The sequence below is a fragment of the Nicotiana attenuata genome, chromosome 5 (genome assembly GCF_001879085.1).
Source record: "Nicotiana attenuata strain UT chromosome 5, NIATTr2, whole genome shotgun sequence".
Taxonomy (NCBI): domain Eukaryota; kingdom Viridiplantae; phylum Streptophyta; class Magnoliopsida; order Solanales; family Solanaceae; genus Nicotiana; species Nicotiana attenuata.
Window position 1 is genome coordinate 26,180,769 of NC_031993.1, and position 25,734 is coordinate 26,206,502.

The 25,734-nt window shown below is 38.1% G+C and overlaps 1 protein-coding gene across 1 annotated transcript; it reads right to left on the minus strand.

The window, feature by feature from the left end:
• Nucleotides 5,223-14,121, minus strand: LOC109225546. Its single transcript, XM_019390252.1, has 12 exons — nucleotides 13,809-14,121; nucleotides 13,170-13,217; nucleotides 13,010-13,083; nucleotides 11,133-11,915; nucleotides 10,946-11,039; nucleotides 10,667-10,825; nucleotides 9,808-10,572; nucleotides 7,602-9,607; nucleotides 7,412-7,520; nucleotides 7,181-7,253; nucleotides 6,111-6,259; nucleotides 5,223-5,882 (listed from the first exon to the last, which is right to left on the minus strand). The coding sequence occupies exons 1-12, from the start codon at nucleotides 13,873-13,875 to the stop codon at nucleotides 5,557-5,559; spliced, it is 4,653 nt and encodes a 1,550-aa protein (XP_019245797.1). The 5' UTR covers nucleotides 13,876-14,121; the 3' UTR covers nucleotides 5,223-5,556.

The following is a 25,734-nucleotide window of genomic DNA, read 5'->3' on the forward strand; positions in this document are numbered from 1 at the left end:
AATAGAGAAGGAGAGGAGATTATGTTGAGAGAGAGTTTGGGAAATATTTGGTAAGAAAATAAGACATTGGGAGGGCTAACCCGATTTTGACTCTGGATTTAAAAATGGCGACCAACTTGGTCACTATATTTGGTATCTATAAGTATTGACTATTTTGACCAAAATAACGACCAAAGTTGGTCGCCACATTTTGACCGTTTGACCAAAATGGCGACCAAATTTGATCGCTATATATAAAATAAAAATAAATTATTTTTAGTTCAATTTACAATTATGTACATATGTAGTATAAATTTAGGATTTTTATTTTATTTTAATTTATTTTATATATATATATATATATATATATATATAGATACACACACACACACACATATATATATACTAAGTATATAAATATATATATGTATATGTTATAGCGTAAGTATATATAATTCGATATAACATTACCTAATATACTTATACTTAGTGATAGTATAGATAGTAATATATATTATTATATATAAAGCTATATTCGATATAATATTACCTACTACACTTATACTTAGTGCATTATATATAGCGTAAGTATATATATATATATATATTATATATATATATAAGCTTATATTCGATATAACATTACCTAATATACTTATACTTAGTGCATAGTATAGCGTAAGTATATATATTATATATATACATATATATATATATATATATATAAGCTATATCGATATAATATTACCTAATACACTTATACTTAGTGCATAGTATAGCGTAAGTATATATATTATATATATATTAGCTATATTCGATATAATATTACCGAATACACTTATACTTAGTGCATAGTATAGCGTAAGTATATATATTTATATATATATAAGCTACATCGATATAATATTACCTAATACACTTATACTTTAGTGCTAGTATAGCGTAAATATGTATATAATGTAAGTATATATATATATATAATATATATATATATATATATAAAAGCTACATTCGATATAATATTACCTAATACACTTATACTTAGTGCATAGTATAGCGTAAGTATATATATTATATATATATAAGCTACATTCGATATAACATTACCTAATACACTTATACTTAGTGCATAGTATAGCGTAAGTATATATTATATATATATATATATATATATATATATATATTCGATATAACATTACCTAATACACTTATATTTAGTGCATAGTATAGCGTAAGTATATATATTATATATATATATATAAGCTACATTCTATATAATATTACCTAATACACTTATAATTAGTGCATAGTATAGCGTAAGTATATATATTATATATATATAAGCTATATTCGATATAACATTACCTAATACACTTATACTTAGTGCATAGTATATATATATATATATATATATATATATATATATATATATATATATATATAGACACACACGCACGCTTCGTAGTACTATTCATCCCTTGTATTACAAAAGTGTTAACGGCTAACATTTATATTATTTATTTAGTAAATACAAAAGTGATTTTTACTTTTTGACCAATGGTGACCTAAATAGCGACCAACTTTGGTCGCTAAACATACATAAATTTAAATTAGCGACCCAAGTTGGACGCTAAATTTAAATCAGATTTATTTATCTTTCATATAATTTTTAAAATATTAACTGGGTCCCAGGTTAGCGACCACAGTTGGTCTATATTCTACTGAGCGACCAACATTGGTCGCTAAAGTTGAATTATATTTATTTATATTTTATAAATTTTTTTAAACAAAATTATAATTATTAAAATTTTATAACTGGGTCCCAAATTAGCGACCAAAGTTGGTCTCAATCTGTTTACTCTTTATATAACGACCAACTTTGGTCGCTAATTTTAAATTTTATTTATTTATATTTTATTATTTTTTTAAAATAATATTATAATTATTAAAATTTAATAGGTGGATCCCATGAAGCGACCAACGTTGGTCGCTAATCTGAGTAATTCTTTGACCGAGCAAGTCTGACCAGTCCGGTCAACAGTTTGACAAAATTTTCGACCAAGTTGCGACCAACGTTGGTCGCTAATTTATTTAAAATTATTATTTTATTATTTTCACCAGTTTAGCGACCAACTTTGGTCGCTTTTCTTGACAGACCAATTTTGGTCGCTAAAGTTTGGTCGCTTTTTGCAGGAATTCTAGTAGTGTTTCAACGGATAAATAAATAAATGCAATGAAAGAATAAATGAAGTCTAAAAGAATCAACCAAGTTCAAGAACTAGTTGGTCTTCTAAAAGAACACAAATTAAATGGTTTTTTAAAGTTAAGCAAGTGACTTGATGCTAATGGTATGCGCCGCATGAAGGGAATGACGATGACGGTTCATTCTCACATGTTATGTGGAATCAGCTCTATTTGTCTATTTTTCTGGATATAAAATTGTATCAAACGGAAGTAAAGGCCGCCATTCAATAGAGAACTAAGTGAAGAATTTTATGTGGAATAACTTGAAGTTTCATCCAAAGGTCCACGAACATACGATTTGTAGACTTTTGCAATCTTGTAATAGCCTCAAATAATCTTCAAGTCAAATTATATATGTTCCTTAGTGTGACCACTTTTAATGGCTCTACCACAAGTCATAAGGGATCATTATGTTTATAATAAAAATATCTGAGAGCAATTCTTTAGTTATGTCATTATATGTTAATCACATATTGATAGATGAAAAATAATTTGGAGTAAAGAACTTATTATCGTCTCACTTGGAGATGAAGATAAAGGTAAAGACGCATATACTCTTGAAATTATAAAGATTTTAAGAAAATATTTAAAGAAATTGTTCTTTAAATGATTCAAAATTTTGCAAAACTCCAATCGACAAAGACAATGCCATGTATACTAGGTTGTGTCTTAAGACTCCAAAAATAAGAGAAAAACAAATGCGTAGAGTGTCTTATGGCAGTATGGTTGGTAGTCTAATACAAGATACATTTGCTAGACTTAATATATGTTTCGCAATAGGCTTGTAAACAAATATGAAATCAATCTTGACCCAGCACATCATAAAGCAGTTATAAGAATAATGAGGTACCATAAAGGAATTTCTGATTATGCATTTTACAATAAGGGCATGACAACAACTGAAGGGATGTACTGATGCTAATTGTGGAGGATTTATGGATAAGATTAGGTCCACCTCCAAATATGAATTCTGGTTATAATGACGTCATGTCATAGAGCAGATGAAAAGTAGTCAGTCTGGCTTTATCCTTGATGGGAGCTGAGTTTGTGGCTCTCTTCTCAGTAGCGCATCAATTGTTTGGTTAAAAAAAGGGGCCTAGACCGTTTGTTGGTACATCAGTTAATACTAATCTAGCGACAGTCTTTGTGACAGTCAAGCTGATATTTTAAGCACCAAGGACCCTAGATAATTTTAAAGCCAAATATATTGATATTAAAGTCAATTTTATGAAAGACATGGTTGCACGCAAATAAATGAACATAAAGTGTATCTGCACAAATGGTTGCAGAACCATTGACTCAGTCGACTTCTAGAAATGCATATTTTTGTTCGTGCAAGATCTCAAGGACTGTGTGGGCCTATATAGTCATTGGTGTTTAATTTATTTTTTTCCGATGTTCACAAATGATTATTATTTTTTGAATATAAAAAGAAGTTTTATTTGCATAAACTTATTATTTGAATGTTTGTGTACATTCTTATTTTGAATGTTTATTGCACATTCATAAGTGGAATGCTTTTTCGTGTATTTTTTTTCATATTATTGAGGTGTGTCGGGTAAGTAGAGGTCAGTCTTCTCACACAGGTGACTGCCTCTATCAATTTGGTGTAGATGGGAGATAAGACGAGATTTTAAGCAATTTATCAAGCAGATTATTTGAGAGCACATGAATTAAAGATCTTTAGCGTCACACAAGTAATAATAAATGGTCATTTATAGTATTTTATTGGCAGAAATAAGTTTCTGCTAATCTACCTTAAGAGGCCAGATGTGAGTTAGTGGGGAAGGAAAAAAAAAAAAAAAAAAGCAGACCTGCGCCGCGGCTCGAACTAAACTAGGTAGACGACAGGTTTTTCTCAGAGCCGAATGATTAAGTGAAGTTGCAAGACGCAGCGAGCCAGAGAAGCAGTTTGACGAAGATAGGGATGCATCACTAGGCAATGTATAAGAAAATGTAGTAGGGTTTGCACGAAACCTTGTGGAGCTGAAAGTGAACCGATATTTGACTGTAACTTAAAGTAAGTGGAGAAATTAAAAACATAAAGCTGAGGAGAGACGAGAGAGTTTTTGAGTTGTCCAGTGACTAACTAAAATCGATCGAAAAAATGTAAAAGCACTCACCACTGTGGCGAATGCAGCCGCCATTGTTGGAAAATATCACGGGTTTTCGTCTGTGCGTTGCTTGAAAATGACTTGGAAAATTAGACACTCTATCGGCATTGCCATTAAGAAAGGTACAGTGAGGCAGGACAAAAATAGAATGGCGTCGCGAGACTGAACCGGACACTTACAGTGTGTTGGACTAACGTGATAACCAACTACACCACTATCTCAATTTGTTCAATCCAGATAGTTCTATCAGTAGAAAACAGTCTTTGTTCGCATCAAACCGCACATGTTGCGCCTACAAATTTTTCGATGGGCTGGTCACCAAATAGGCAATAACGTAGTCTAACCTGTGGCTTAACATTGGAAAATAGTTATCATACGACAGAGAGCCTAACACTTGAAACAATGCTGTGGACGTATCTGAAACAATGCTGTGGACGTATCTGAAGAAGTTTAATCTGCTTAGGTTACTACTTTTTCAATATTTGAGTTGTTATTTTGTTTATGATATGTTTTGGGAGAGTAGAGTATAGAGACTTTCTCATCAACAGCTTCCTATACAAATCTAGCGGGTACAAAACACGGCCAGATAAGAAAACAAAATTTTGGAAAATGAGAGTGATAAACATTAAAGAATGATGGATCTTGAACATAATTACTCCCACTCTTGCACACGTTGACAGAATGTATTAGTCTTAGTCCCGTGTATGAGTGCATGGATTTAAGAGAGGAACTGAAGAAGAGAAATACTAGCTAGTGAACAGAGAGTAATGAAGGGAAAATAAAAAATAAAAATATAAGCACGAAGGTCGTGATAGTGGAAAGTGGGTTTCACCAAGTGGAACGCAAAACACCAAGCACCTTTTTTAGTTTAGGAGCTTATTACTAGTATAGCTTTTTGCTCTTATCATATCGGCTAAGGCCATCAATTTCCTACATCAGATAGGAAGAAACAAAAAGGAAAACATTTCTCTCTGTTACGTTGCCTCTGCTCTACTTGATAGCTGGTATCTATAAAGATCCAATCAATCTATACAAGCTTTTTCCTATCTCATCCCAACTAATTGGCTATACTACCTAACGCTAGCTATATCTCACCAGCCATCCCTAAAGAAAATGGGATGGAGTAAAACAAAAGAATGTGACCGGAAAATTTTACAGATGACTCTAATCTGTACAGCAGAAGAAATTGGGAAACTAACAAGTTACAACTGTACAACCACTAATCTTCTATCCGTTGTATCTCACCCATCATGATGCGATTGCTTGTAACCTTGAACCCAAGAAGAGCAGGATCAATCTGCCTTCCTTTCTTTCCTTTCTTCTTACCACTACGGGCACATTGTGTTCCATCCGATGCCTCTGATGCATGTGCCTCCTGAGCTGCTGGCTTCTTTGCGTTACTCTTAAGCATGTCACTGAATGATGTCTCTGAAACATCAGCATCACCACAAGATGCAGTCCGTCGGAAGCGCACATCTTTCTTTCCAGATGTCACGGTGTCACGGACTTGATTTGCTGCATTACCTCCCGCTTCCCTCTTGCCCACTAGTAACAGAATTAAAATGAGGATGATAAGCAATTCGTGATAGATGGAATTTGTGCATAAGGGGATTGGGAATTTTACTGTTACAAGTGCCACAATGGGAATAGCAGAGATAAAAATAACTGGTACACTCCTCACATGCGTCTTCAAGGTGCAAAATAGAAATGAAACACAGTAAAATCAAGACAATCAGAAGACAGTTTGCAACAAAAAGGAGAAAGACAGCCTACTTTCAGAAGCCATGGCATCTGAAGGATTTTTGCTTCTCACAAGGGTATCAGAAGTTAGATCAGATAGACCCTCCTGTGTCGAAGAAACTCGTAAGACAGGTGGACGCTTCAGCAAGATATTATCCAGCCTTTTTGATGTCACAGTCATCCTACCAAATAAAAACAAAATACAGATGCATATCAGGAAAGCAATATCACAACATATTTTTACATATCAGGAAAGTGTTATCTATGGCATGATTTTTACACCATACACTGATAAATGAAAAAATTAACCTTTTAAGAAAGGGAAGGGAAAAAAAGCAACCGAAAACTTTTGTGAGAGCATGGCCGCGATCAGACAGATTTGGCTACACAGTTTTGGAGGGTGAAAATACTACTATAACAAAATAATTTCCACATTCTTATGACAGTTATACCTTTTATTTTAATAAGTTATGACAGTGATGCCTTTAAACATACAGAACTTGGAAGAAGTTTTTTGAACAATCAAATCGGTGCCCAAACATCACCTTTCCTAAGACTGAAACCTAGTAGTAGTGACAATGCTCATATTATCTGATTACGCCTTTAGTGAAGAGGCTCCATAACAGCACTTGATTATACATGCATGTACAACAAAGACAACAAACCCAGTATAATCCCACAGGTGGGGTCTAGGGAGGGTAGTGTGTAACTGTGTACGCAGAACTTACCACTACCTTGAGAAAGATTATACATGCATGTACCATTATAAATATCAGTAAAATGAAGATGGTGGGCAATAGAATGAAATTATCAGAACCAAAAATGTTCAGTACTGAAACAATAATTCAGTTTCTAAGCAAGCCAGCCTACTCTATAATAAGAGAACATTCTTTTTGTAATAGAATCTTGGCAATAAATCCTACTGCTTCAGGAATTACAACTAGCAGTTTCCTCTTCCAGAGCATTTTATACGAATAAAATTGTTGCAGCTGCTGAAGCACAAACTTTACTTCATTTTCCAAACTACCAACTATGCCCATCAGAATGACACCAATAATGATAAATCCTTTCCTTTCCATGAAGAAGCAGAAGATAGCACTTACCGTTCCTTCGGAATTTCCTCCGCAACCGAATCCCCTCTATCACTCTTGTCATTGTAGAAGTCAAGATTTCCACCTGAGATGATTTAAAAACATCAAAATCTTTCAAGCAATAAAATTTCTTTTGGATAAAGGGATATATGCACACACACAACGAGAGAGAGAGAAAGAGAGAGAGAGAGAGAGAGAGAGAGAGAGAGAGAGAGAGAGAGAGAGAGAGGGAGGGAGAGTAACCTCCAGTCCCAAGTGAACTGTGCCTGCTAAGCAAGTTAACTGGCATTTCCCCCTCTACAGTCATCACACCAGCTTGCCCACCGATACTTTCTCGAGCCTCAAGATACACCTGCAGATAACCATCTTGACATGTAAGAGCACATCTTCATTGCCACCACATATAAGATGCCTATAGGATCTTGTAAATTACCTGAGAGGCATCATTGATGCTGGAAAAGACAGGTTCAACTTCAGATAAAGCTCCAGAATGAGATTTGAAGGGCAATCTCTCACCAACATTAAGACTACTGGCAATCTCATCTACGTGATCTCTATGTGGTGGCAAACCTGAATTAGAACCATATGACCCAACACTAAAGGCTTGGTTTAGACTCGTATCCTGGTCCAAAAGAGGGTTGAACGAACAGTTTGAAGCATTTGTCCTGGAAAACTGACCAGAGTGAAAGCCCCTCTCAAACAAAACCCCCCTGGTCATTTCTGCTTTCTCAGTTGACTGCTGGCCAGATTTTTGCTGGAGCAGCTCCATAAGTAATCGCTTTGAACTGTCATCACTAGCACCAGCTGACATCCACATACTTTGATCTTCAGAAGCCCTTTTGACATCAAATTCCCTTCTTTGCATCTCACCATTAAGATGCAGTTGCTGCATCCGAGTTTCCATCCAATCAACTGGTAACTGACCATTTCTTTCAGGCCAATGATTTTCAATTGTATCTGCATTCGGAGCATGAAATTGATTGGAAAACAAAGGATGGTGAGGAGATTGCGCGTGGGTTCCAGTCGAGAACCCAGGCATATGACCAGCTGATTGCATTCTTGAATTTGGATCTTGCATTTCTAAACCTTGTGCATGCAATAGAGGATTTACAGCGTCCAAATTAACACCAGGACCACCACCAGGTACTGACATTGTACGTTCTAAAGGCAGTAATCCAGAGTCATAGAGACCCCGCTGAAATCTATCCTGCACTGACAAATTCCTTTCCAGATGACTGACATGCTCTTCAGGAAGGGGTATCTGTTGCTGTTGGTAAATATCTAATGGGCCAAATCCAGAGTTGGCTCGACGAGCAACAGCTGGATTTCGGAGAAACTGACCAGTTTCATCTACATGCCAGACAGAACCAATCTGTCTATCTTCCTCCATTTCCAAACGTTGCCTTAGCCTCTCATGCACTTGTTCCTGTTGAAGGATTTGATGCTCCACAGGGTGCATCTGTCCATGCTTTGCCCGAGATAGGAGCTCCATCAAATCATTTTGATGCCCTTGACGCGGTATTTGACCAAATTTTGCTTGAATGAGATGCTCAATAGATGGTTCAGCATGTCTTGGGGGAAGATGTGAACGCTGTTGCAGTTCACTCAGAATTTGCTGTTTAATCAACACCTGCTCCAGAGCACTGTTATGCCTAATAGAACCAAGACGTGATTGTGCACGACTTGAATCACATATTTGACTCTGCAATAATTGTTCAAGAAGCAGCTGTCTTGCATGGGACTGTTGCTCTTTCAGTAGCATTTGCTGTTGATGGAACTGTTGCTGTTGTTGCAGTTGTTGTTGTTGAAGCTGTAACTGTCTCTGCTGCTGCTGCTGCAGCTGAAGAGCCATAAAGTGTTCCAAGTCCTGCCCAGTCTGACTCGCCAACTGCGGTTGGTGTATTGAATTATAGTTTGCCCCTTGTTCCAGCATTGCTTCATTTAAATGACTATTATGAGAGGACATCAAACTATTAGGATGCTGTTGTTGAAGTTGTTGTGAGAACAGCTTATCTGCCAACTCAAACCGGTTCAGTTCGTGGTCCCTGTGCAACAAGTGGCTGGCATCTGTAGCATCTTGATATAAGTTGGGTTCTGATACAGCATTTCTTCTATAAGCATCAGCCCATGTCTCGACAGTAGAGGCTGGTTCCATCTTAGCACCAAATGGCGCAACCCTTGCAGCAACAGGGTTTAGAATCTGATCCTGACCACCTCCACTAAATGGAACATCTGAGATAGGACCACTCTTTCCTGAAGTGCCTTCAAGCTCTGACCATAATAAACCAAGTGGGTGCAGTGGCTCTTCCTGATTTGGAACTCGACCCCCAGTCATTGCATTTGGAATTGCACGATGCATATTTGAAGGATCAGTAGGTCCTGTTGAAGTTTTTCCAATAGGATTGCCACTGCTTCCAGGTCTTCCTGGAAACACAATTTCTGCAAATGGATTTCCATTAAGTAATGAATCAGATAGCAAAAGAACAAAAGAACAGATAAAGGTCACCTGCATTAAATATTAATGATCAAGATCTTGATGGCCTATTTGCAAGGAAAGAGGCTACGTTCTCTCCTCCAAAGCCACCAGAGGCCATGCATTGGCATAAAAATAAGGATCCAAAGTGAAAACGCTAACTAACCTTCGTCTTGAGCAACGAAATCATGAAACTCTTCATTTTGTAAATAAGGCGGTTTAAATTGACGAGCTGGATGATCAGGTACTGACTGATTACGATGTCCACCAAGGCCATTTTGGCCATCAAAATCAGATGCCGGCCAGCTCAAGCCATCCAGGGCAGCAGAACCAACCATCTCAGAAACAGAAGCTGAGCAATGTAAACCAGAGTCCAACTTCCCCTCTAGTACAGCAGATGGTTCTACCTGAGGAAGATTGATGTCACCAACATACTCATGTCCAAATTTCAAATGCGGCATTATGTCCCCCAGTTCAAAGAAAGGTGAATCTTCAGGGGCATCTTCCAACCGAACTGGCAAGTCAGTTCCAAAAAAACCCTGGTCAAACCATGAGATGATGTCAGCTCCAAGAAATGGCCCCTGGATTTCGCCTTGTGGATCACGATAATACAAACTCAACTCCTCAGGTGGGGTACCCCTTCCCAGAAGGTTGTTCCAGTAGATTTCTGAAGAGGACTTTGCAAATAGGGAATTTGAATCATCAGGAACCTTTGAACTGACATCAAAGGCAACATGTTGTTGGATGTTCTCAAAGACAGGGGCCATGGTTACTCCTGATTCTGGTAAGCTGACCTCAGAAGTATCAGATTTGGACCCACTAATGACTTTCAAGCAGTCATTATTGACAGTTCTCTTCCTGGTCAACAATCTTTCATCTGCAGTAATAGATTCAGAAACTTTCTCTTTCTGTCCTTCATGATTATCTCCACCTAAATTAAGATTCAGAAGTCAACAGGTAAAGCTATATTGATGAGAAGAGCGAATAATTAATTCCAAAATAAACAGAGGTAATACTTTACTCACCATCCAACCTGACCTTGACACCATTCTCATAAGAAAAGCTATAGGCATTGGCTTCTTCAACACCTTTTGATGTTTTCAGTAACCTATCAGCTGTCTCTTCAGTGACATCAGCAGAGGGAGCACCCTGCTTTGGATTGTTGGGCTCCGTATCCCCAGTTTCTGGGAAGTACAAAAACAATCAGAGAGAATCATGTGCTCCTACTCCAACAAAAAGATAATGGACAGGATAGCAGTAGCACTCAGTAGTGCATCCAAAGACAGTGTTTGAAAGACAGTTACCTGTGACATCATCTATTGATTGACCCTTTCTAGAAGGATTGTAAGAAACACCACTACCAGTAATTTTACCTTTCCATATGTCATTGAGGACAGCCTGTAAGAATGATCAAGTAAATTTATGGTATCAAATATTTCTTGAACACTAAACCGACAAGTTTGATTAAATGAAGTAACCGATTTAGCTCACCTCCTCCTCAGCATCAGGAACAACAAAAGCTAATGGTTCAATAGCAATTACTTGAGTAACTGGGGGTTCTTCTTCCATATTTTCAGGCATGCTACAAAGAGATGAGCCAAGCTTTTGCATGCGGTATATGTCAAGAGTTTTCCCCCTTGGATAACAAAATATGCCAGCTGAGATGCTTGGTTTTCCAGCAACAGAATTCTCAAATGGCGAAGCACCAATTGCACCCCCAGAGGAAGGTCTTACAATAGTCACAGTAGACCTCCCACGACCCAAGTTAAATCCCACATTTGACCCTTCTACTTTTCCTCTTTCCTGTCCAAAGCCTGGGGCAGCACGATAGGAACCTGTAGCAGCAGAGTTACCTTCCATTCTATGGCGTGGACGCCACTTATCACGAGAATCCGACTCCCGCTCCGAGACAGAACGGTTAGCGAGAAATGGTTGACCATCGTGATGAACATCTTCCTTATCTACATCTATCCTTTTCTCACTGCGATTTTCTTTTTCTTTGCCATCAGGACCCCACCTAGAAGACCACTTGCTATCACGTCTTGTATCAAGCCCAGAATTGCGGTTATTAACATCACGATCGGTTTTCTTTCGTTCTCTTCGACCAAGCAAGCTAGTTTCCCTCTCTTCCTCACGCCACCGGCGGCCACTCTCAGTCTCCACTGGCGTTCTTCTCCAATCCTTTTTGTCCTCAGGCATATCTGTACGCCAAGCCTCCTTTTGACTTGAATCAGCAGAACTTCCAAGTGACAAAGAGCTCGGTGGACGCATTTCCTATCGTGAATAGAACACGGGTAGAAAACACTTTACAAGAAAAACTTTAAGCAGTATAACAGAATAGGGCAAGTGTAACCTCTGGCACGTGAGATATTTGCATAGAAAAGACTGGAAATCCAAAAAATCTTACAAAAATCACAGGTGAATGAACACAACATGAAAGTAGCAGATGTAGGAAAATTTTCTTGAGTTCTCTTTAACACAGCAGCAGAAAATGGTAACTGCCACTTGAAGAATTTTATATGTACAAAAGTCTAGGAGGAAATAATGCCACAAGGTGACAGAATACAGCCAAAATTTATAGGAAATCTTTTTTCAGGTTGTTTCAAGCTAGCTTCTTTTTGTTCAGATAAATAAGGACAGCTTGGATCAACGGTGACAGATTCTAAATACTAAATATCAATTTTAAAGCTTGGATTTGTTATGAGACCACCACTAATGGACATTCAGGATGAAAGTATTTCCTCTGGGTGATGGGCATTAAAAACCATAAAAGATCACAAGGTCTAATTCAACAACAAAACACTTAATTCTCAAGGGTGCCCTGTAAACTTAGAAAGGAGAATTTCCAAATGGAACAAACTATTTTGTTTTTTTAATTTTGTTTCGGCTGATCAAGTACAATTCATATATATCATAGACAAAGCTAGTAAAAATGTATCAATCATGTCGAAGAAACATTTTTAAGGTTAAAAATTATTTTATATGCTCTATTGAGTTCAAGATCATGTTGTAACTCCAGGTGGGACTACTTTACATCCACATCTCGACTTGGTCTTACAAGAATCTGCGACTCCTCTCAAACTGCAAACCATCTCTCTAAGTATTCGAAATAATAATAGGTGAAAATGAAAATAAAATTCATTGTAATGAGATTTTTTTTTTTTTTTGAGAACTCATTCTATTAGAGTTAGTGCCACAAAAGCAGAGCTTAGGTTCCAAAAGTCCAAAAATAACTATGCAAAAGTTTCCATTGACTCAATCTGTACCTTCAAAAATAGTTTGTATCATGAAATTATCCATTGTATAGCAGAAATAGGGAAATCATTACTCTGCATGTAAGCTTGACACAGAAATGACCAAAAACTCACCATCTTTGTGTCACTTGGTTTAGCATAAAGCCACTGTGGAGACAAAGGAATGCTGCTGTCCACCATCGCTTGATCTAAAGTGATGTGAGAAGGTAAAAAAGAATCAGAGGAAGATCAATAGCACTCACGCAATCAGAATCAAGAATGAAAAATATTCTACCTTTGGAAATATCAAGCTGGACCATGAAAGGCTTGCTGTCATCGTTACCTGCAGATGTTTCTTAGCAACTGTAAAACACGATAAAATGGGACCGAATTCCTACTCCCAAAATAAAAAGCAAAGACTTTGCATGGATAATGAAAAACTACTAGCAGCTATTGGGCTGAATATACTAATATATAGAACATCCCAACACTAGAAGAACATGACACTTTAGTGAGAAATCAACAACTTCCTACAGATAAATAACACTCGTAAACTATTAATCTTAAAATGTTATGAGAAGCAAATCTAACAGCAATGCCTCTAGTCCAGTTAACATTAACCTAAAGGCTCAATCCTACACTGTATTTTGAGTGAAGAAATTGGCATCATTTTCTTCTCTTGACGGACTGATACATCTCACACACTCAAAGAAAGCAAATCGACACAACTAAATACAGAGAAAACAGCATTTTGCAACATAGCGCCTGATCTGAAGCCCTAGAATTCAAGTTGTATCTCAATTGAAGCAAGCATCGCACGAAGTTTAAAATTCATATACAAGATCAATAACCCCTAAATCAAGCATTAGACAATCATCCTTCGAATCCAATCGAAATTAAAATACAAAGTAAGAATAAACAAAATAAAGAGAACCTTTGGAGTGATCGGAAGGGTTAGAGGAAAGGAGATCGTCAGGGAGATCGAGCTTTCCTTCGGCCATGGCCTTTGTGTCAGAGAAGATTCAGAAAAGAAAGGATCGATTCGAGAGAAATGAAACGGAAGAGCTAGCAAGAGAGAGTGGAAATTGAAGAGTCAAATGAGAAACAAAGTGAATAGTGAATGCAGGGAGGGGATTTTAGGGTTCGGAGAGAACAGTGTTGCAGGGAGAGAGAAAGAGAGATGGACGAGTCGGGGATAGATGACGGAGAAGAAAAGGCTCGAGGGTTTGGGTGGTCACTAGACCCAAATCATCTTCAAACAAAAAAATAAAAAAGAAAAGGTACAAAGTGTATTTTAGATGTCCTTATTAGTCCATTCAAAAAATAATGACACATTTCTACAATTAGAAATTAGAAATAATAACTTTAAACTTTTTATTTTACTTATTTTATCAAGCTTTTATAACCACATAAATGGCATGGCCCCGCAAAACTTTTACCCCTTATGCTTTTACAATCATAAGTTTCAAAAGTCAAGTTTCGAATCCAATTTGGATATTAAAAGGATTACTAGATATAACACAAAATTTCTCCACCTATTCCTTCTAGTCGAGCCTCGCGGTCTATCATTATACCTCGAGAATTAGAAAGAATTACAATCCCCATTCCACCTAAAATTCGCGGAATTCATTGATAATTAGAATAGATTTGTAGACCAGGTCGACTGATTCGTTATAAATTTAAAATATTTCTATAGGGTCTTTTCCTATTCCTTCTATGTCGCATGATTAAAACCAAAAAATATTTGTTGTTTTCTCGATGTTTTCTCACGTTTTCGATAAAACCTTCTCGTAAACGTATTTGAATTTTATTTTTCGTTAAACTCCGTGTCGAGTCTAACTACCTCATCTAAATTGAAACAGAGGGAGTACTTGTTAAGAATTAAACTCAAAACAACAAATATAAAACAAGAAAATAGACAAGAGATGTAGAGAGAAAAGAGAGAACTTTCTTATTTCATCAAGTGTTTCCCAAGTGTATAGGCTACATAATCCCTGATACCTCTGTTTATAGGGTTTCATAGAAGCTTACAATAAGGTTACTTTAAACATGGTATTAACCATTGGGATCATCGGGGTGATCAAGGGGATGGCTATGGAGATGTGGGAGTTATAACCATAAGTGGTGGAGTAGTGGAAGTTATGGAGATAATGGAGAAGAGTAGTGGGTATTACTCTTTTAGGAGTTATAGACATCCACCATAATATAATATTTCATAACACTCCTGCTTGGATATCTATATATAATCTCCGAACCTAGGCCTTGACGTAACACGACACCGGTGCCTGACCACATATGACCGAGCGAACCAACTAGCTGCTTGAATCAATATGTGATATCATAACATATTGAATGCGTAAGATAAACTAACACATGGTGATATACTGAAAGTCTGAATGATATAAATCAAAGTGCGAAAACTCTAATGTAAGTCTGAAATATATATATAGCCAATATTGCTTAATATGAAAAGTATATGACTTTGTTTAACTGTGACTTTAGTCTATGAAGCCTCTAATGAAGTACTGAAAATACTGATTGTTTGTAAATACTAAAAGACTGTAAAGTAACGATAATGCCCCGAAAGAATTGGGGTTCACAAAATAGCTGGTACGAGAATCCTAGCGCTTTGAATTGTCAACCTGTAAATTATTACATGTATCATGAGATGCAGGCCCCGGGCAAAAGGGATGTCACTACATTTGAATTGCACTGGTATGTAAAGCAACTGAAAGAAAGAACTGTAAATGCTGAAATTGAAACTAAACTGATAACTTATATCTCATAACTAATATCGATAACTGATAACTGATAATTGAACTGATAACTTAACTGCACAAAGGAAGTGTCGCGACCCAAAATCCCTCCGAATGAGTCGTGATGGCACCTAGTCTCTAAACCGGGTAAGCCTAACATTAACAGAAATAATACGAATGTTCACTAACTTCAAATTATATAACTCTGGACACTTACAATTCCCAAAACCGGTGGTACAAGTCATAAGCCTTTCTAAGAGTAGTTATACAAATTAAATACGTCAATGATCCAAAATAAAAGGAATAAATGGGAATAAGTAGAAATAAAGGGGACTCCGAGGCCTGCGAACACAACAGCAGGTTTACCTTGAGTCTCACCGCGACAATCCACACAACTACTACCGATCAAATACCTGGACCTGTACAAAAAAAATATACAGAAGTGTAGTATGAGCACACCACAGCGGTGCCCGGTAAGTATCAAGACTAACCTCGGTGGGATAGTAACGAGGAACAATCAAGACACCTACTAGTCAAATAAATTGAACAGGATATGATAATGAACTACCAAGATAAATTTAACAAAGTAATATCAATAATTGGGAAAAATCCAACTGCAAATAGTAGAGACAATAAAGAGAAACACGGATAGTAGCGAACGATAATCAAGTAAATTAATACCAACATAACTGGGACACAGATAAGTAAGAGTATGTTCCAAGAAAGAAGGCGATGCCAGCTCAATCGATCACATTATTTCTAATACACAATCCCGACCATCTCAATCCTCGGTATCTCATGTCATAATATCAAGTTCCACACCTTTAGTACACATGGCACATTGTGCCCACATATCTCTATCTCACTTTGCGCAACATCATCCTCATGCTACTCAGTACATATGGTCCATAACCAATACAAATAAGGTGTTCAAGGAGTCTCGTTTATATAACATAAAGTGGATTAAAGCTTCCAAACCAATTAGGAAATCAACAAGAAAAGATGAAATTATTTTTAGAAATCATTTGAACAAAGAAAATACCCTTTTCAAAGAAAATACAAAATCGAATGAACTATTTATTTAATATAGGATTTAATAAATTAAAACTTAGGAGAAATTCCTTTTTAATTAAGATTCAATATCATTGGGTTAAGGAAATTTAATTGAGAAACTAATTGAAATAAAACATAACGTTTGTAGGAATTTGAATTATTGATAGGTGTATATATACATGGCGAGTTCAAATTTAAAAGTCATATATAGCCGAGTAATACTAATTCCTTCATTTTAAATTACAATATTACTAATAACTTAACAGGACAGGAGGAAATGATTCAACGTAGTAGATTTAATAGTTTCAGGGAAGGAATTCAAGGAACAACGGCAAGTCAACAACTCAATGCCAATAACCCGATCCTCACAACTCAGTGAAACCCGAAATACAAACTGTCAAAGTTTTAAACAAATGAACTAGGGTTTTATCAGTATTCAGCTATAACCAAATCCTAAATGAAATGTAAAACCACTTAATAACTTGTACAGTCAAAGAGGAATACATAAGCATATATATCCATTGATGCGGCGCGCATCCCGATCCTACCAATCCTCCTTATTCCTACGTAACAATTACAATAAAAGTAAATAATATATATTTATTGCGGCATGCAACCCGATCCCACCAATCCTCCCTTATTCCTCCTTAACAATTACAATAAGAGTAAGTAGTATATATATATATCACCTAACAACATGATCATTCACCCTTATTACTCCTTGTTGCGGCGTGCAACCCGATCCCAACAGTCCACCCATATTACTCCTATATATATATATATATATATATAGATATATATCACCCTTATTCCTCCTGTTGTGGTGTGCAATCCGATCCCACAAGACAACATCAATTCTCCCTTATTCCTCCTCAACATATCAACAAGCAAACATAGTTTAAAATCAACAACAACAACAATTCAACAACCCAATCACAAGGATTTCTACCACCAAGAGTATGAGTACACGGCAACAAGAGGACCACGGAAAAACCAAGAAGCACAACAACCCTTACAAAAACAACAAGACATATAAGGCACGTGATAACTACACCAGCAACCACAACAATTTTGACACATAGCATATAAGCACGGGGTCATAGAGGAATTTCACAATTAAGAATAACAAAACAATAAGGAGGATTATTACTCCAATTGAGGCAATTAAGGGCCAAATAACAAGTAAGAATTAGAGGAAAGTTAACAACATTGTATGGAGCATATAGAGGTAAAACAAGCAATTAGGAAACACAATCATATCGGAAAACTTTCCACTTAATGAACATAAGGACCTAAGAATCCTAAAGGCAAATTTTCCACAAATAAGTCTGAGCACACACTCGTCACCTCACGTGCACGGACTACAATTAGCATAGAAGACTCAAATCCTAAGGGGGAGTCCCCCACACAAGGTTAGGCAAGATACTTTCCTCAATCCGGCAAATTCAATACTCAATTTAGCTTTTTCCTTTACCAATTCATCAACGCTCGGCTCAATCTACCATAAAACAACTTGAATACATCAAACAATGCAAAAGAAAACAATTTCAATTAACAAAGCTATGATTCTTATACATTTTGCAAAAAGTCAACAAAAGTCAACTCCCTAGGCCCGCACCTCGGAACCCGACAAAATTTACAAAAATCGAACACCCATTCCGCTACGAGTTCACCCATACAAAAATTATCAAATTCCGATACCATTTGGTCCTTCAAATCATCATTTTACATTTTTGAAAGATTTCACAATTTTCCTCAAATTTTCCTTTAGATTCTCATGAATTTGATGTTAAATCTAAGATATAATCACAAAATATAGTTGGAAATTGATTAGAGGCACTTACCCAATAATTTGGTATGAAAATCTTCTCTCAAAATCGCCTCACCTCGGAGTTAGGGTTCAAAAATATGAAAAATGAGTAAAAACTCGAAATACCCAGCTTTTAGCAGGCTGCAGATGTCGCATTTGCGACACAGGGTTCGCAAATGTGAACTCGCAAAAGCGAAGAAACCTTCGCAAATGCGAGCCTGGAACAGTACTGTCTTCATCGCAAATGCGATAGGGAGTTCGCAAATGCGAACTCTGAAGGCTTCGCAAATGCGGTATATTCTTCGCAAATGCATCCTAGTCCCCAGCAGCCCAAGTTCGCAATTGTGATGACTACCTCGCAATTGCGGTAGTCGCAATTGCGACCAAAACCTCGCAAATGCGAGAAAACCAGAACCAGCACACATAAAGTTTAACAAAACAATCCGAAGCTAATCCAAAACTCACCTGAGCCCCTGAGGCTCCAAACCAAACACTCCTATAGGTCTGAACACATAACACGAACTCGCTCGTGCGATCGGAACATCAAAATAACCTCTAGAACCACGAATCGGATGCCAAAACGCATGAAAATCACTATGAACTTCAAGAACTTCTAGAATTGAAACCAAGCGTCCGAACCATATCAAATCAACTCCAAACGATACCAAATTTTGCAGGCAAGTCCCAAATGACATAACGGAGTTGTTCCAACTTTCGGAATCGCATTCCGACCTCGATGACACAAAAGTCAACTATGGGTCAAACCTCTCCATTTTCCAAACTTCAACTTTTCCAACTTTCGCCGAAGTGCCTCAAATTACCCTACGGGCCTCCAAATCCAAATCCGAACGCACGCCTAAGTCCAAAATCACCATACAAAGCTACTAACATCATCTAAAACTTATTCCGGAGTCGTTTACTCAAAAGTCAAATTCCGGTCAAATTCTCACCGCTTAAGCTTCCAAAACTAGATTTCTTATTCCAATTCGACTCTGATTCATCCGGAAATAGAATCCAACCATGCACGCAAGTCGATACACATAATATGAAGCCGCTCGTGACCTCAAACTGCCGAACCGGATGCAATTGCTTAAAACGACCAGTCGGGTCGTTACATCCTCCTCCACTTAAACATACGTTCATCCTCGAACGTGCCCAGAGTCGTTCCAAAGCCATCGAACCACTGCATGAGCTCACCATACATACACCCGGGGGTGATTCCCCATCACCTAAACCCATGTAGGTCTAGCAATGCAACTTAATGTCACGACCCCAGTTCACCCTCCATGAACATGTCGTGATGGCACCTAGTTCCTACAACTAGGTAAGCCTAACAATGCGGAAATAACAACCTAGCTTGCGAAATGGTTAAATAAAGCTAAACATATTAAAATAATAACTGCATATAAGGCCGCTCGGCCTATACAACTCAAAAGAAATGCGAAAATCTACAACTCAATCCCAAAATCCGGAAACTCACGGGAACCACAGGCTAATAGAAATACTGTAAATGCTCTAATCTCCAGAATGTCTACATCAAAAGTATGATAGAATCTAAACACTACAGATAGAACAAGGAAGGAGACTCTTTGGTCTGCGGACGTTGTAGATATACCTCGAAGTCTCCGTAGCTCTCCTCGCCTCAAGGATAGTGCGCCTGAGTGGAGGTACCTGGATCTACACATGAAAAACATGCGCAGGAAGGGCATGAGTACACCACAGCGGTACTCAGTAAGTGCCAAGCCTAACCTCGGTTGGGTAGTGACGAGGAAGGTCAGGGCCCTACTGAGATAAAATATAATAATAAATTAACAGTATGAAAACTGACAATAATAATGAGTACAGCAGTGAGATAAGACAGGTTAAACAAGGCAATATCAAATACACAAAGAACGGAACAACCACAGAATAAGTACAACTCAATACCAATGGTAACAATGAGGATCTCCCAGGATACCGTCCTGTAGTCCTTTTCTCAACTGTCCAGTGGATCTCTCGGGATACCGTCCCGTAGTCCAGCTATCAATGTGCAGGGGGATCTATCGGGAATCTAACCCGCTGTCCCAAAGTAAATGTACAAGGGGATCTATCGGGAATCTAACCCGCAGTCCCAAAGTAAATGTGCAGGGGGATCTATCGGGAATCGAACCCGCAGTCCCAAAGTAAATGTACAGGGGGATCTATCGGGAATCGAACCCGCAGTCCCAAAGTAAACAAACAAGGGGGGGGAGCTACCGGAATCCCACATCCGTAGTCCCAATGTAAATGCGCAACCACAACCAGAAGATATTCAGAAATGAAGTACAAAAGACAAACATCAGGTAGTACTAGCCTAGCATGCTTCACGTAGTATAGTCAAGGCAACTTAAACAATTAGGCAAGTTAAATCAACTAACATGTTTTTCTAATCTAACACAGGTTATAACTGCAAGTAAAACAAGGCAAATATGAAGGAAACTCAGTCTCAATATCTTAAGTAAAAACCGGATTTTTCAACAATTAGCTCAAGTACACGCTCGTCACCTCACGTACAAGGCACTCAATTACCACATATCATATCCTAAGGGGAAAGGTCCCCCACACAAGGTTAGATAAGCCACTTACCTCGAACCGGCACAAAATCAACTAGAAATCACGCCCTTGCCACGAGTATCCGACTCCAAATGGCCCAAATCTATTCAATTCAATTACACATTGTAAATAACAACGCAAACAACTGGTTTTGCTATTTAATTCAAAGCTACAACGTGAAGTTAGGTGAAATGACCAAAATGCCCTTCGGGCCAACGTCTCGGAATCAAATAATTTTCACATTTTCAGAACCCTCGTACTCTCACGAGTCCAACCATATAAAAATCTCCCAAATCGGAGGTCAAACACCCACTCAAAAACCCAATAGTTTAGTCTATGAAGTTTCACCCAATTTTCCAATTTTGGATCCCAAATTCGAATTTTAATGATGGATTTAACTACAAAATGATGAAATATAACTAGAAGTGAATAAAGAAACGTTACCCAATAGTATTCTCTTCAAAACCCTCTGAAAATCGCCCTTCCCCGAGCTCAATTTGATTTTTCTAACTTATGAAATCTAATCCTAGGAATTTCTATATTTGCACAGGCATTTCCGCTTCTGCGGACCGCATCTGCGGTCCCGCTTATGCGGAACAAATGCTGCTTCTGCGGCTATTAACTAAAATCCAGGGGTTCCGCTTCTGCGTTCTTAAAGCGCACCTGCGGTGGCCGCTTCTGCGAAATACTTACCACTTCTGCGGTTTCTCACAAATGACCCAGGCCGCATCTGCGATAGAAGTCTCGCAGGTGCGTAACCGCATTTGCGGTTAAATCTTCCGCACCTGCGGAAAGAGGAGGGAGCCCAAATTCCGCTCCTGCGATGGGATGGCCGCTTATGCGGCTCCGCTTCTGCGGTTCCCAAGCCGCAGAAGCGAAAATACCAGAAGAGAAGAATCTGCTGCTGCAACACTTCAAAATTTTCTCCGTTAACCACCCGAAATCATCCCAAGGCCCCCGGGACCTCAACCAAAAGCATCAATAACACCTAATACCTCATTCAAACTTGTACCAATCCTTAAACCACCTAAAACAACGCCAGAAACTCGAATTAAACAAGGATTTGAGCCTAAGAACTTCGAATTTTATCAAAATACACTTTCGATCAAAAACCTAACCGAAACACGTCCGAATGACCTGAAATTTTGCACACACATCCCAAATGACATGACGGAGCTACTGCAACTTCCGAAATTCCAATCCGACCCTCGGATCAGAAACTCACTATCGGACCGGAAACTTCAAAAATTCAAACTTCGGTATTTCAAGCCTAAATGAGCTACGGACTTCCAAAATACATTACGAACACGCTCCCAACCCCGAAATCACCTAACGGAGCTAACGGAACCATCAGATTTCCATTCCGAGGTCGTCTTCACACTGTTCTGACTACGGATCACTTTTCAACACTTAAGCTCTCATTTAGGGACTAAATGTCCCAAAACTCTCCGAAACTCAACACAGAACGTCCCGGCAAACCAAATTAGCAGAAATGAACTTAGGGGAAGCAGTTAATAGGGGATCGGGGCATTAATTCTTAAGACGACCGGCTGGGTCGTCACACTTAACTGAAGATCTCATCTCATCCTTTGCCCATAACCTTAGGACAGAACCCAAGCCCCAACACCTGAAATTCATCTTTGGACCCGAATCCTACATCATCACACTGCATAAACCTGAACAAGCTGAATCGAGCCAAAATTTCAATCCAGAATTCAATCACATGCTGATTCACACACTCAAATGCCCGAGGCAATAACCTCTGACCACCATAGCTGCTCAAATAACATCCTGGATGCCGACAATACACTTCACATTGAATTTAACCTTGTTCCGGACCTCCACAACACCGCCCATGATAAAGAAACATACGGAAACTCATAGCCGCCCATGAAGTCAACAAGTCAAGAAGCTCTCTCGCCCGCCAAGGGCCATTACCCAAATCTTAGTAAAAACACCCTCATACTTCCAACACTCCTCACCCCTAATACCATAGTACTAATCTCAGGTCTAAGAACCTCATCTCAGCCAATACAAGCAGCCCAACTAAAAACTTACCACGGAGCCACACGGATTCTCATACCACACAGTTCATACACCAAACCAGTAATAGCTCAATTATGCAACACAAATAAAAGGAAAGCAAGGTAGAAGTATTATCTAACAAGTATAACATGTGAAACAACAAAAATAGTTTTCATCAAATCGTTCCACAGAGGGAAAACAGAACACCAAATAAACACAAGGAAAGGGTACCCCACATAACATCCGTTGCGGCGCACAGCCCGCTTCTAAATACTCGTCAAGCCAAAATGCTCGGGTTCACTGATCATATGAATACTGATATCAAGCACAACAGTGTGCACAAGTAAAACTGAGGTAACAATGAATAAAAGTAATAAAGCATGAGAGAAGCAAGCATATCTAAGGTGTAATGAGCAAATCAACATCACGAGGGCTATCTCGCCCGCATCGCCATAAGGCCTGAACAGAACTATAACATGCGTTGAGAATAATCATGCAACCTCATAGACACCACAACATAAGAGAGTAGCACATAACATAGGCCAGGGGCACAAATAATATCCATTTTGCCTGGTAACATATCCGTGATAACAATCGCACAAGAGCACACAAACTTGACCTGATACAAAATACATATTCTAGTTGATCTTCCAAATAGCCCCCAACCAAATCCTGATCCTTCCCCAATTAGGTAATTATTCTTCAAAGATCCATAACAACCTATCGATAGGCCTATCTAAAGTCTCGGAACACCAATTGGAGTCCAATAACATCAAAATCAACTCTTTGTCAAACTTATGAACTCTTATGTTCTTCAAATTGCCAACTTTCGAGAAATAGTGTCGAATTCTTCTAGGAACCTCCAAAACCAAATCCGAACATATGTACAAAAATCATCGTATGAACCTATCGGAACAATCTAAACCTGATTTCGAGTCCGTTTATCCAAAAGTCAAACCTTGGTTAACTCTTCCAACTTAAATTTTCCAAATCGAGAGTCATTCTTCCAAATCAATCATGAACCACTCGAAACAAAAACCGGCCATCCATGCAAGTCATACTACATCATATAAAGCTACTCAATACCTCAAACCATCAACCAGAATGCAAATGCTCAAAACGATTGGTCGGGTTGTCACAACCTTCTTAGCACCACCTTGCTGCACCATGTCCTTAAGCACCAACAAATAGGGGTCATCATACTGGCGAGCCTTAATGCACTCAAACAAGGACGGCTGTGCAACAACACAAACAACAAATCTACTAGGCTCAGAAATATCTAATGTCACAAGTTTATTGGCCAAGGCCTGAATATCCAAAGACAAAGGCCTCCCCTCAGCTAGAATGAATGTCAAGCTACCCATACTCTCCGCCTTTCTACTTAAAGCATCTGCTAACACATTCACCTTACTCTGATGATACAAAAAGTGATATCATAATCCTTAAGCAACGGAAGGTACCTCTGCTGCCTCAAATTGAAATCTTTCTACTTGAAGAAGTGTTGAAGACTGTATTGATCAGTATAAATCTCATATGACACACAATAAAAGTAACACCTCCAAATTGAGTGTATGCAAAATCTCCGCCAACTCCAAATTTGAAATGGATAATCTTTTTTCATGAGGCTCCAATTTTCGTGACGCATAAGCAATCATCTGCCCTTCTGCATCAACATCGCACCAAGACCAACACTCGAAGCATCATAATACACCGTATATAGTCCTGAACTTGTGGGCAATACCAACACGAGGGTTGTAGTCAAAGAAACCTTGAGCTCCCGATAGCTATCCTCACAAGTTTTAGACAATCTAACATGAACAACTTTTTGAGTCAACTTAGTTAATGGAGCTATAATGGATGAAAAACCCTCTACCAAATGATCATAGTAGCCTACCAAACCTAAGAAAATTCTACTATCTATAGAGGTAGTAGGTCTAATTCAATTCTTAACCGCTTCAATCTCCTTGGGGTCAATGTTAATGCCATCACCGGACACTACATAACCCAAGAATGTAACTGAGTCCCACCAAACCTCACACATAGAAAACATTGCATAAAGTTGTTTTTCCTTCAAGATCTAAAGCAATATCCTTAAATGCTGCTCATGCTCCTCCCTACTACAAGAGTAAACCAAGATGTCATCAATGAACACAATCATAAAAGAATTCAAATATGGCTTGAAAACCCAGTTCATCAATTGCTTGAATATCACTGGAGCATTAGTCAAACCAAATGACATCACCAAGAACACATAATGACCTTAACGAGTGCTAAAAGCCATTCTAGGGATACCCGAAACCCTAATCTTCACCAGATGATAACCTGGCCTCAAGTCAATCTTACAAAATACCTTAGCACCTTGAAGCTAATCAAACAAAGCATTAATGCAAGGTAACCGATACGTGTTCTTGATAGTAACCTTGTTCAACTGCTTGTAATCAATGCACACCCTCATAGTACCATCCTTCTTTTTCACCAACAACACCGGTGCACCCGAAGGTGAAACACTAGGTATTATAAATCCTTTCCAATCAAATCTTGCAACTGCTTTTTCAACTAAGCTAGATCCATGCGAAATGGTAGAATAGATATGGGTTGAGTGCCCGGTACCAAGTCAATACCAAAATTATTATCCCTATCCAGTA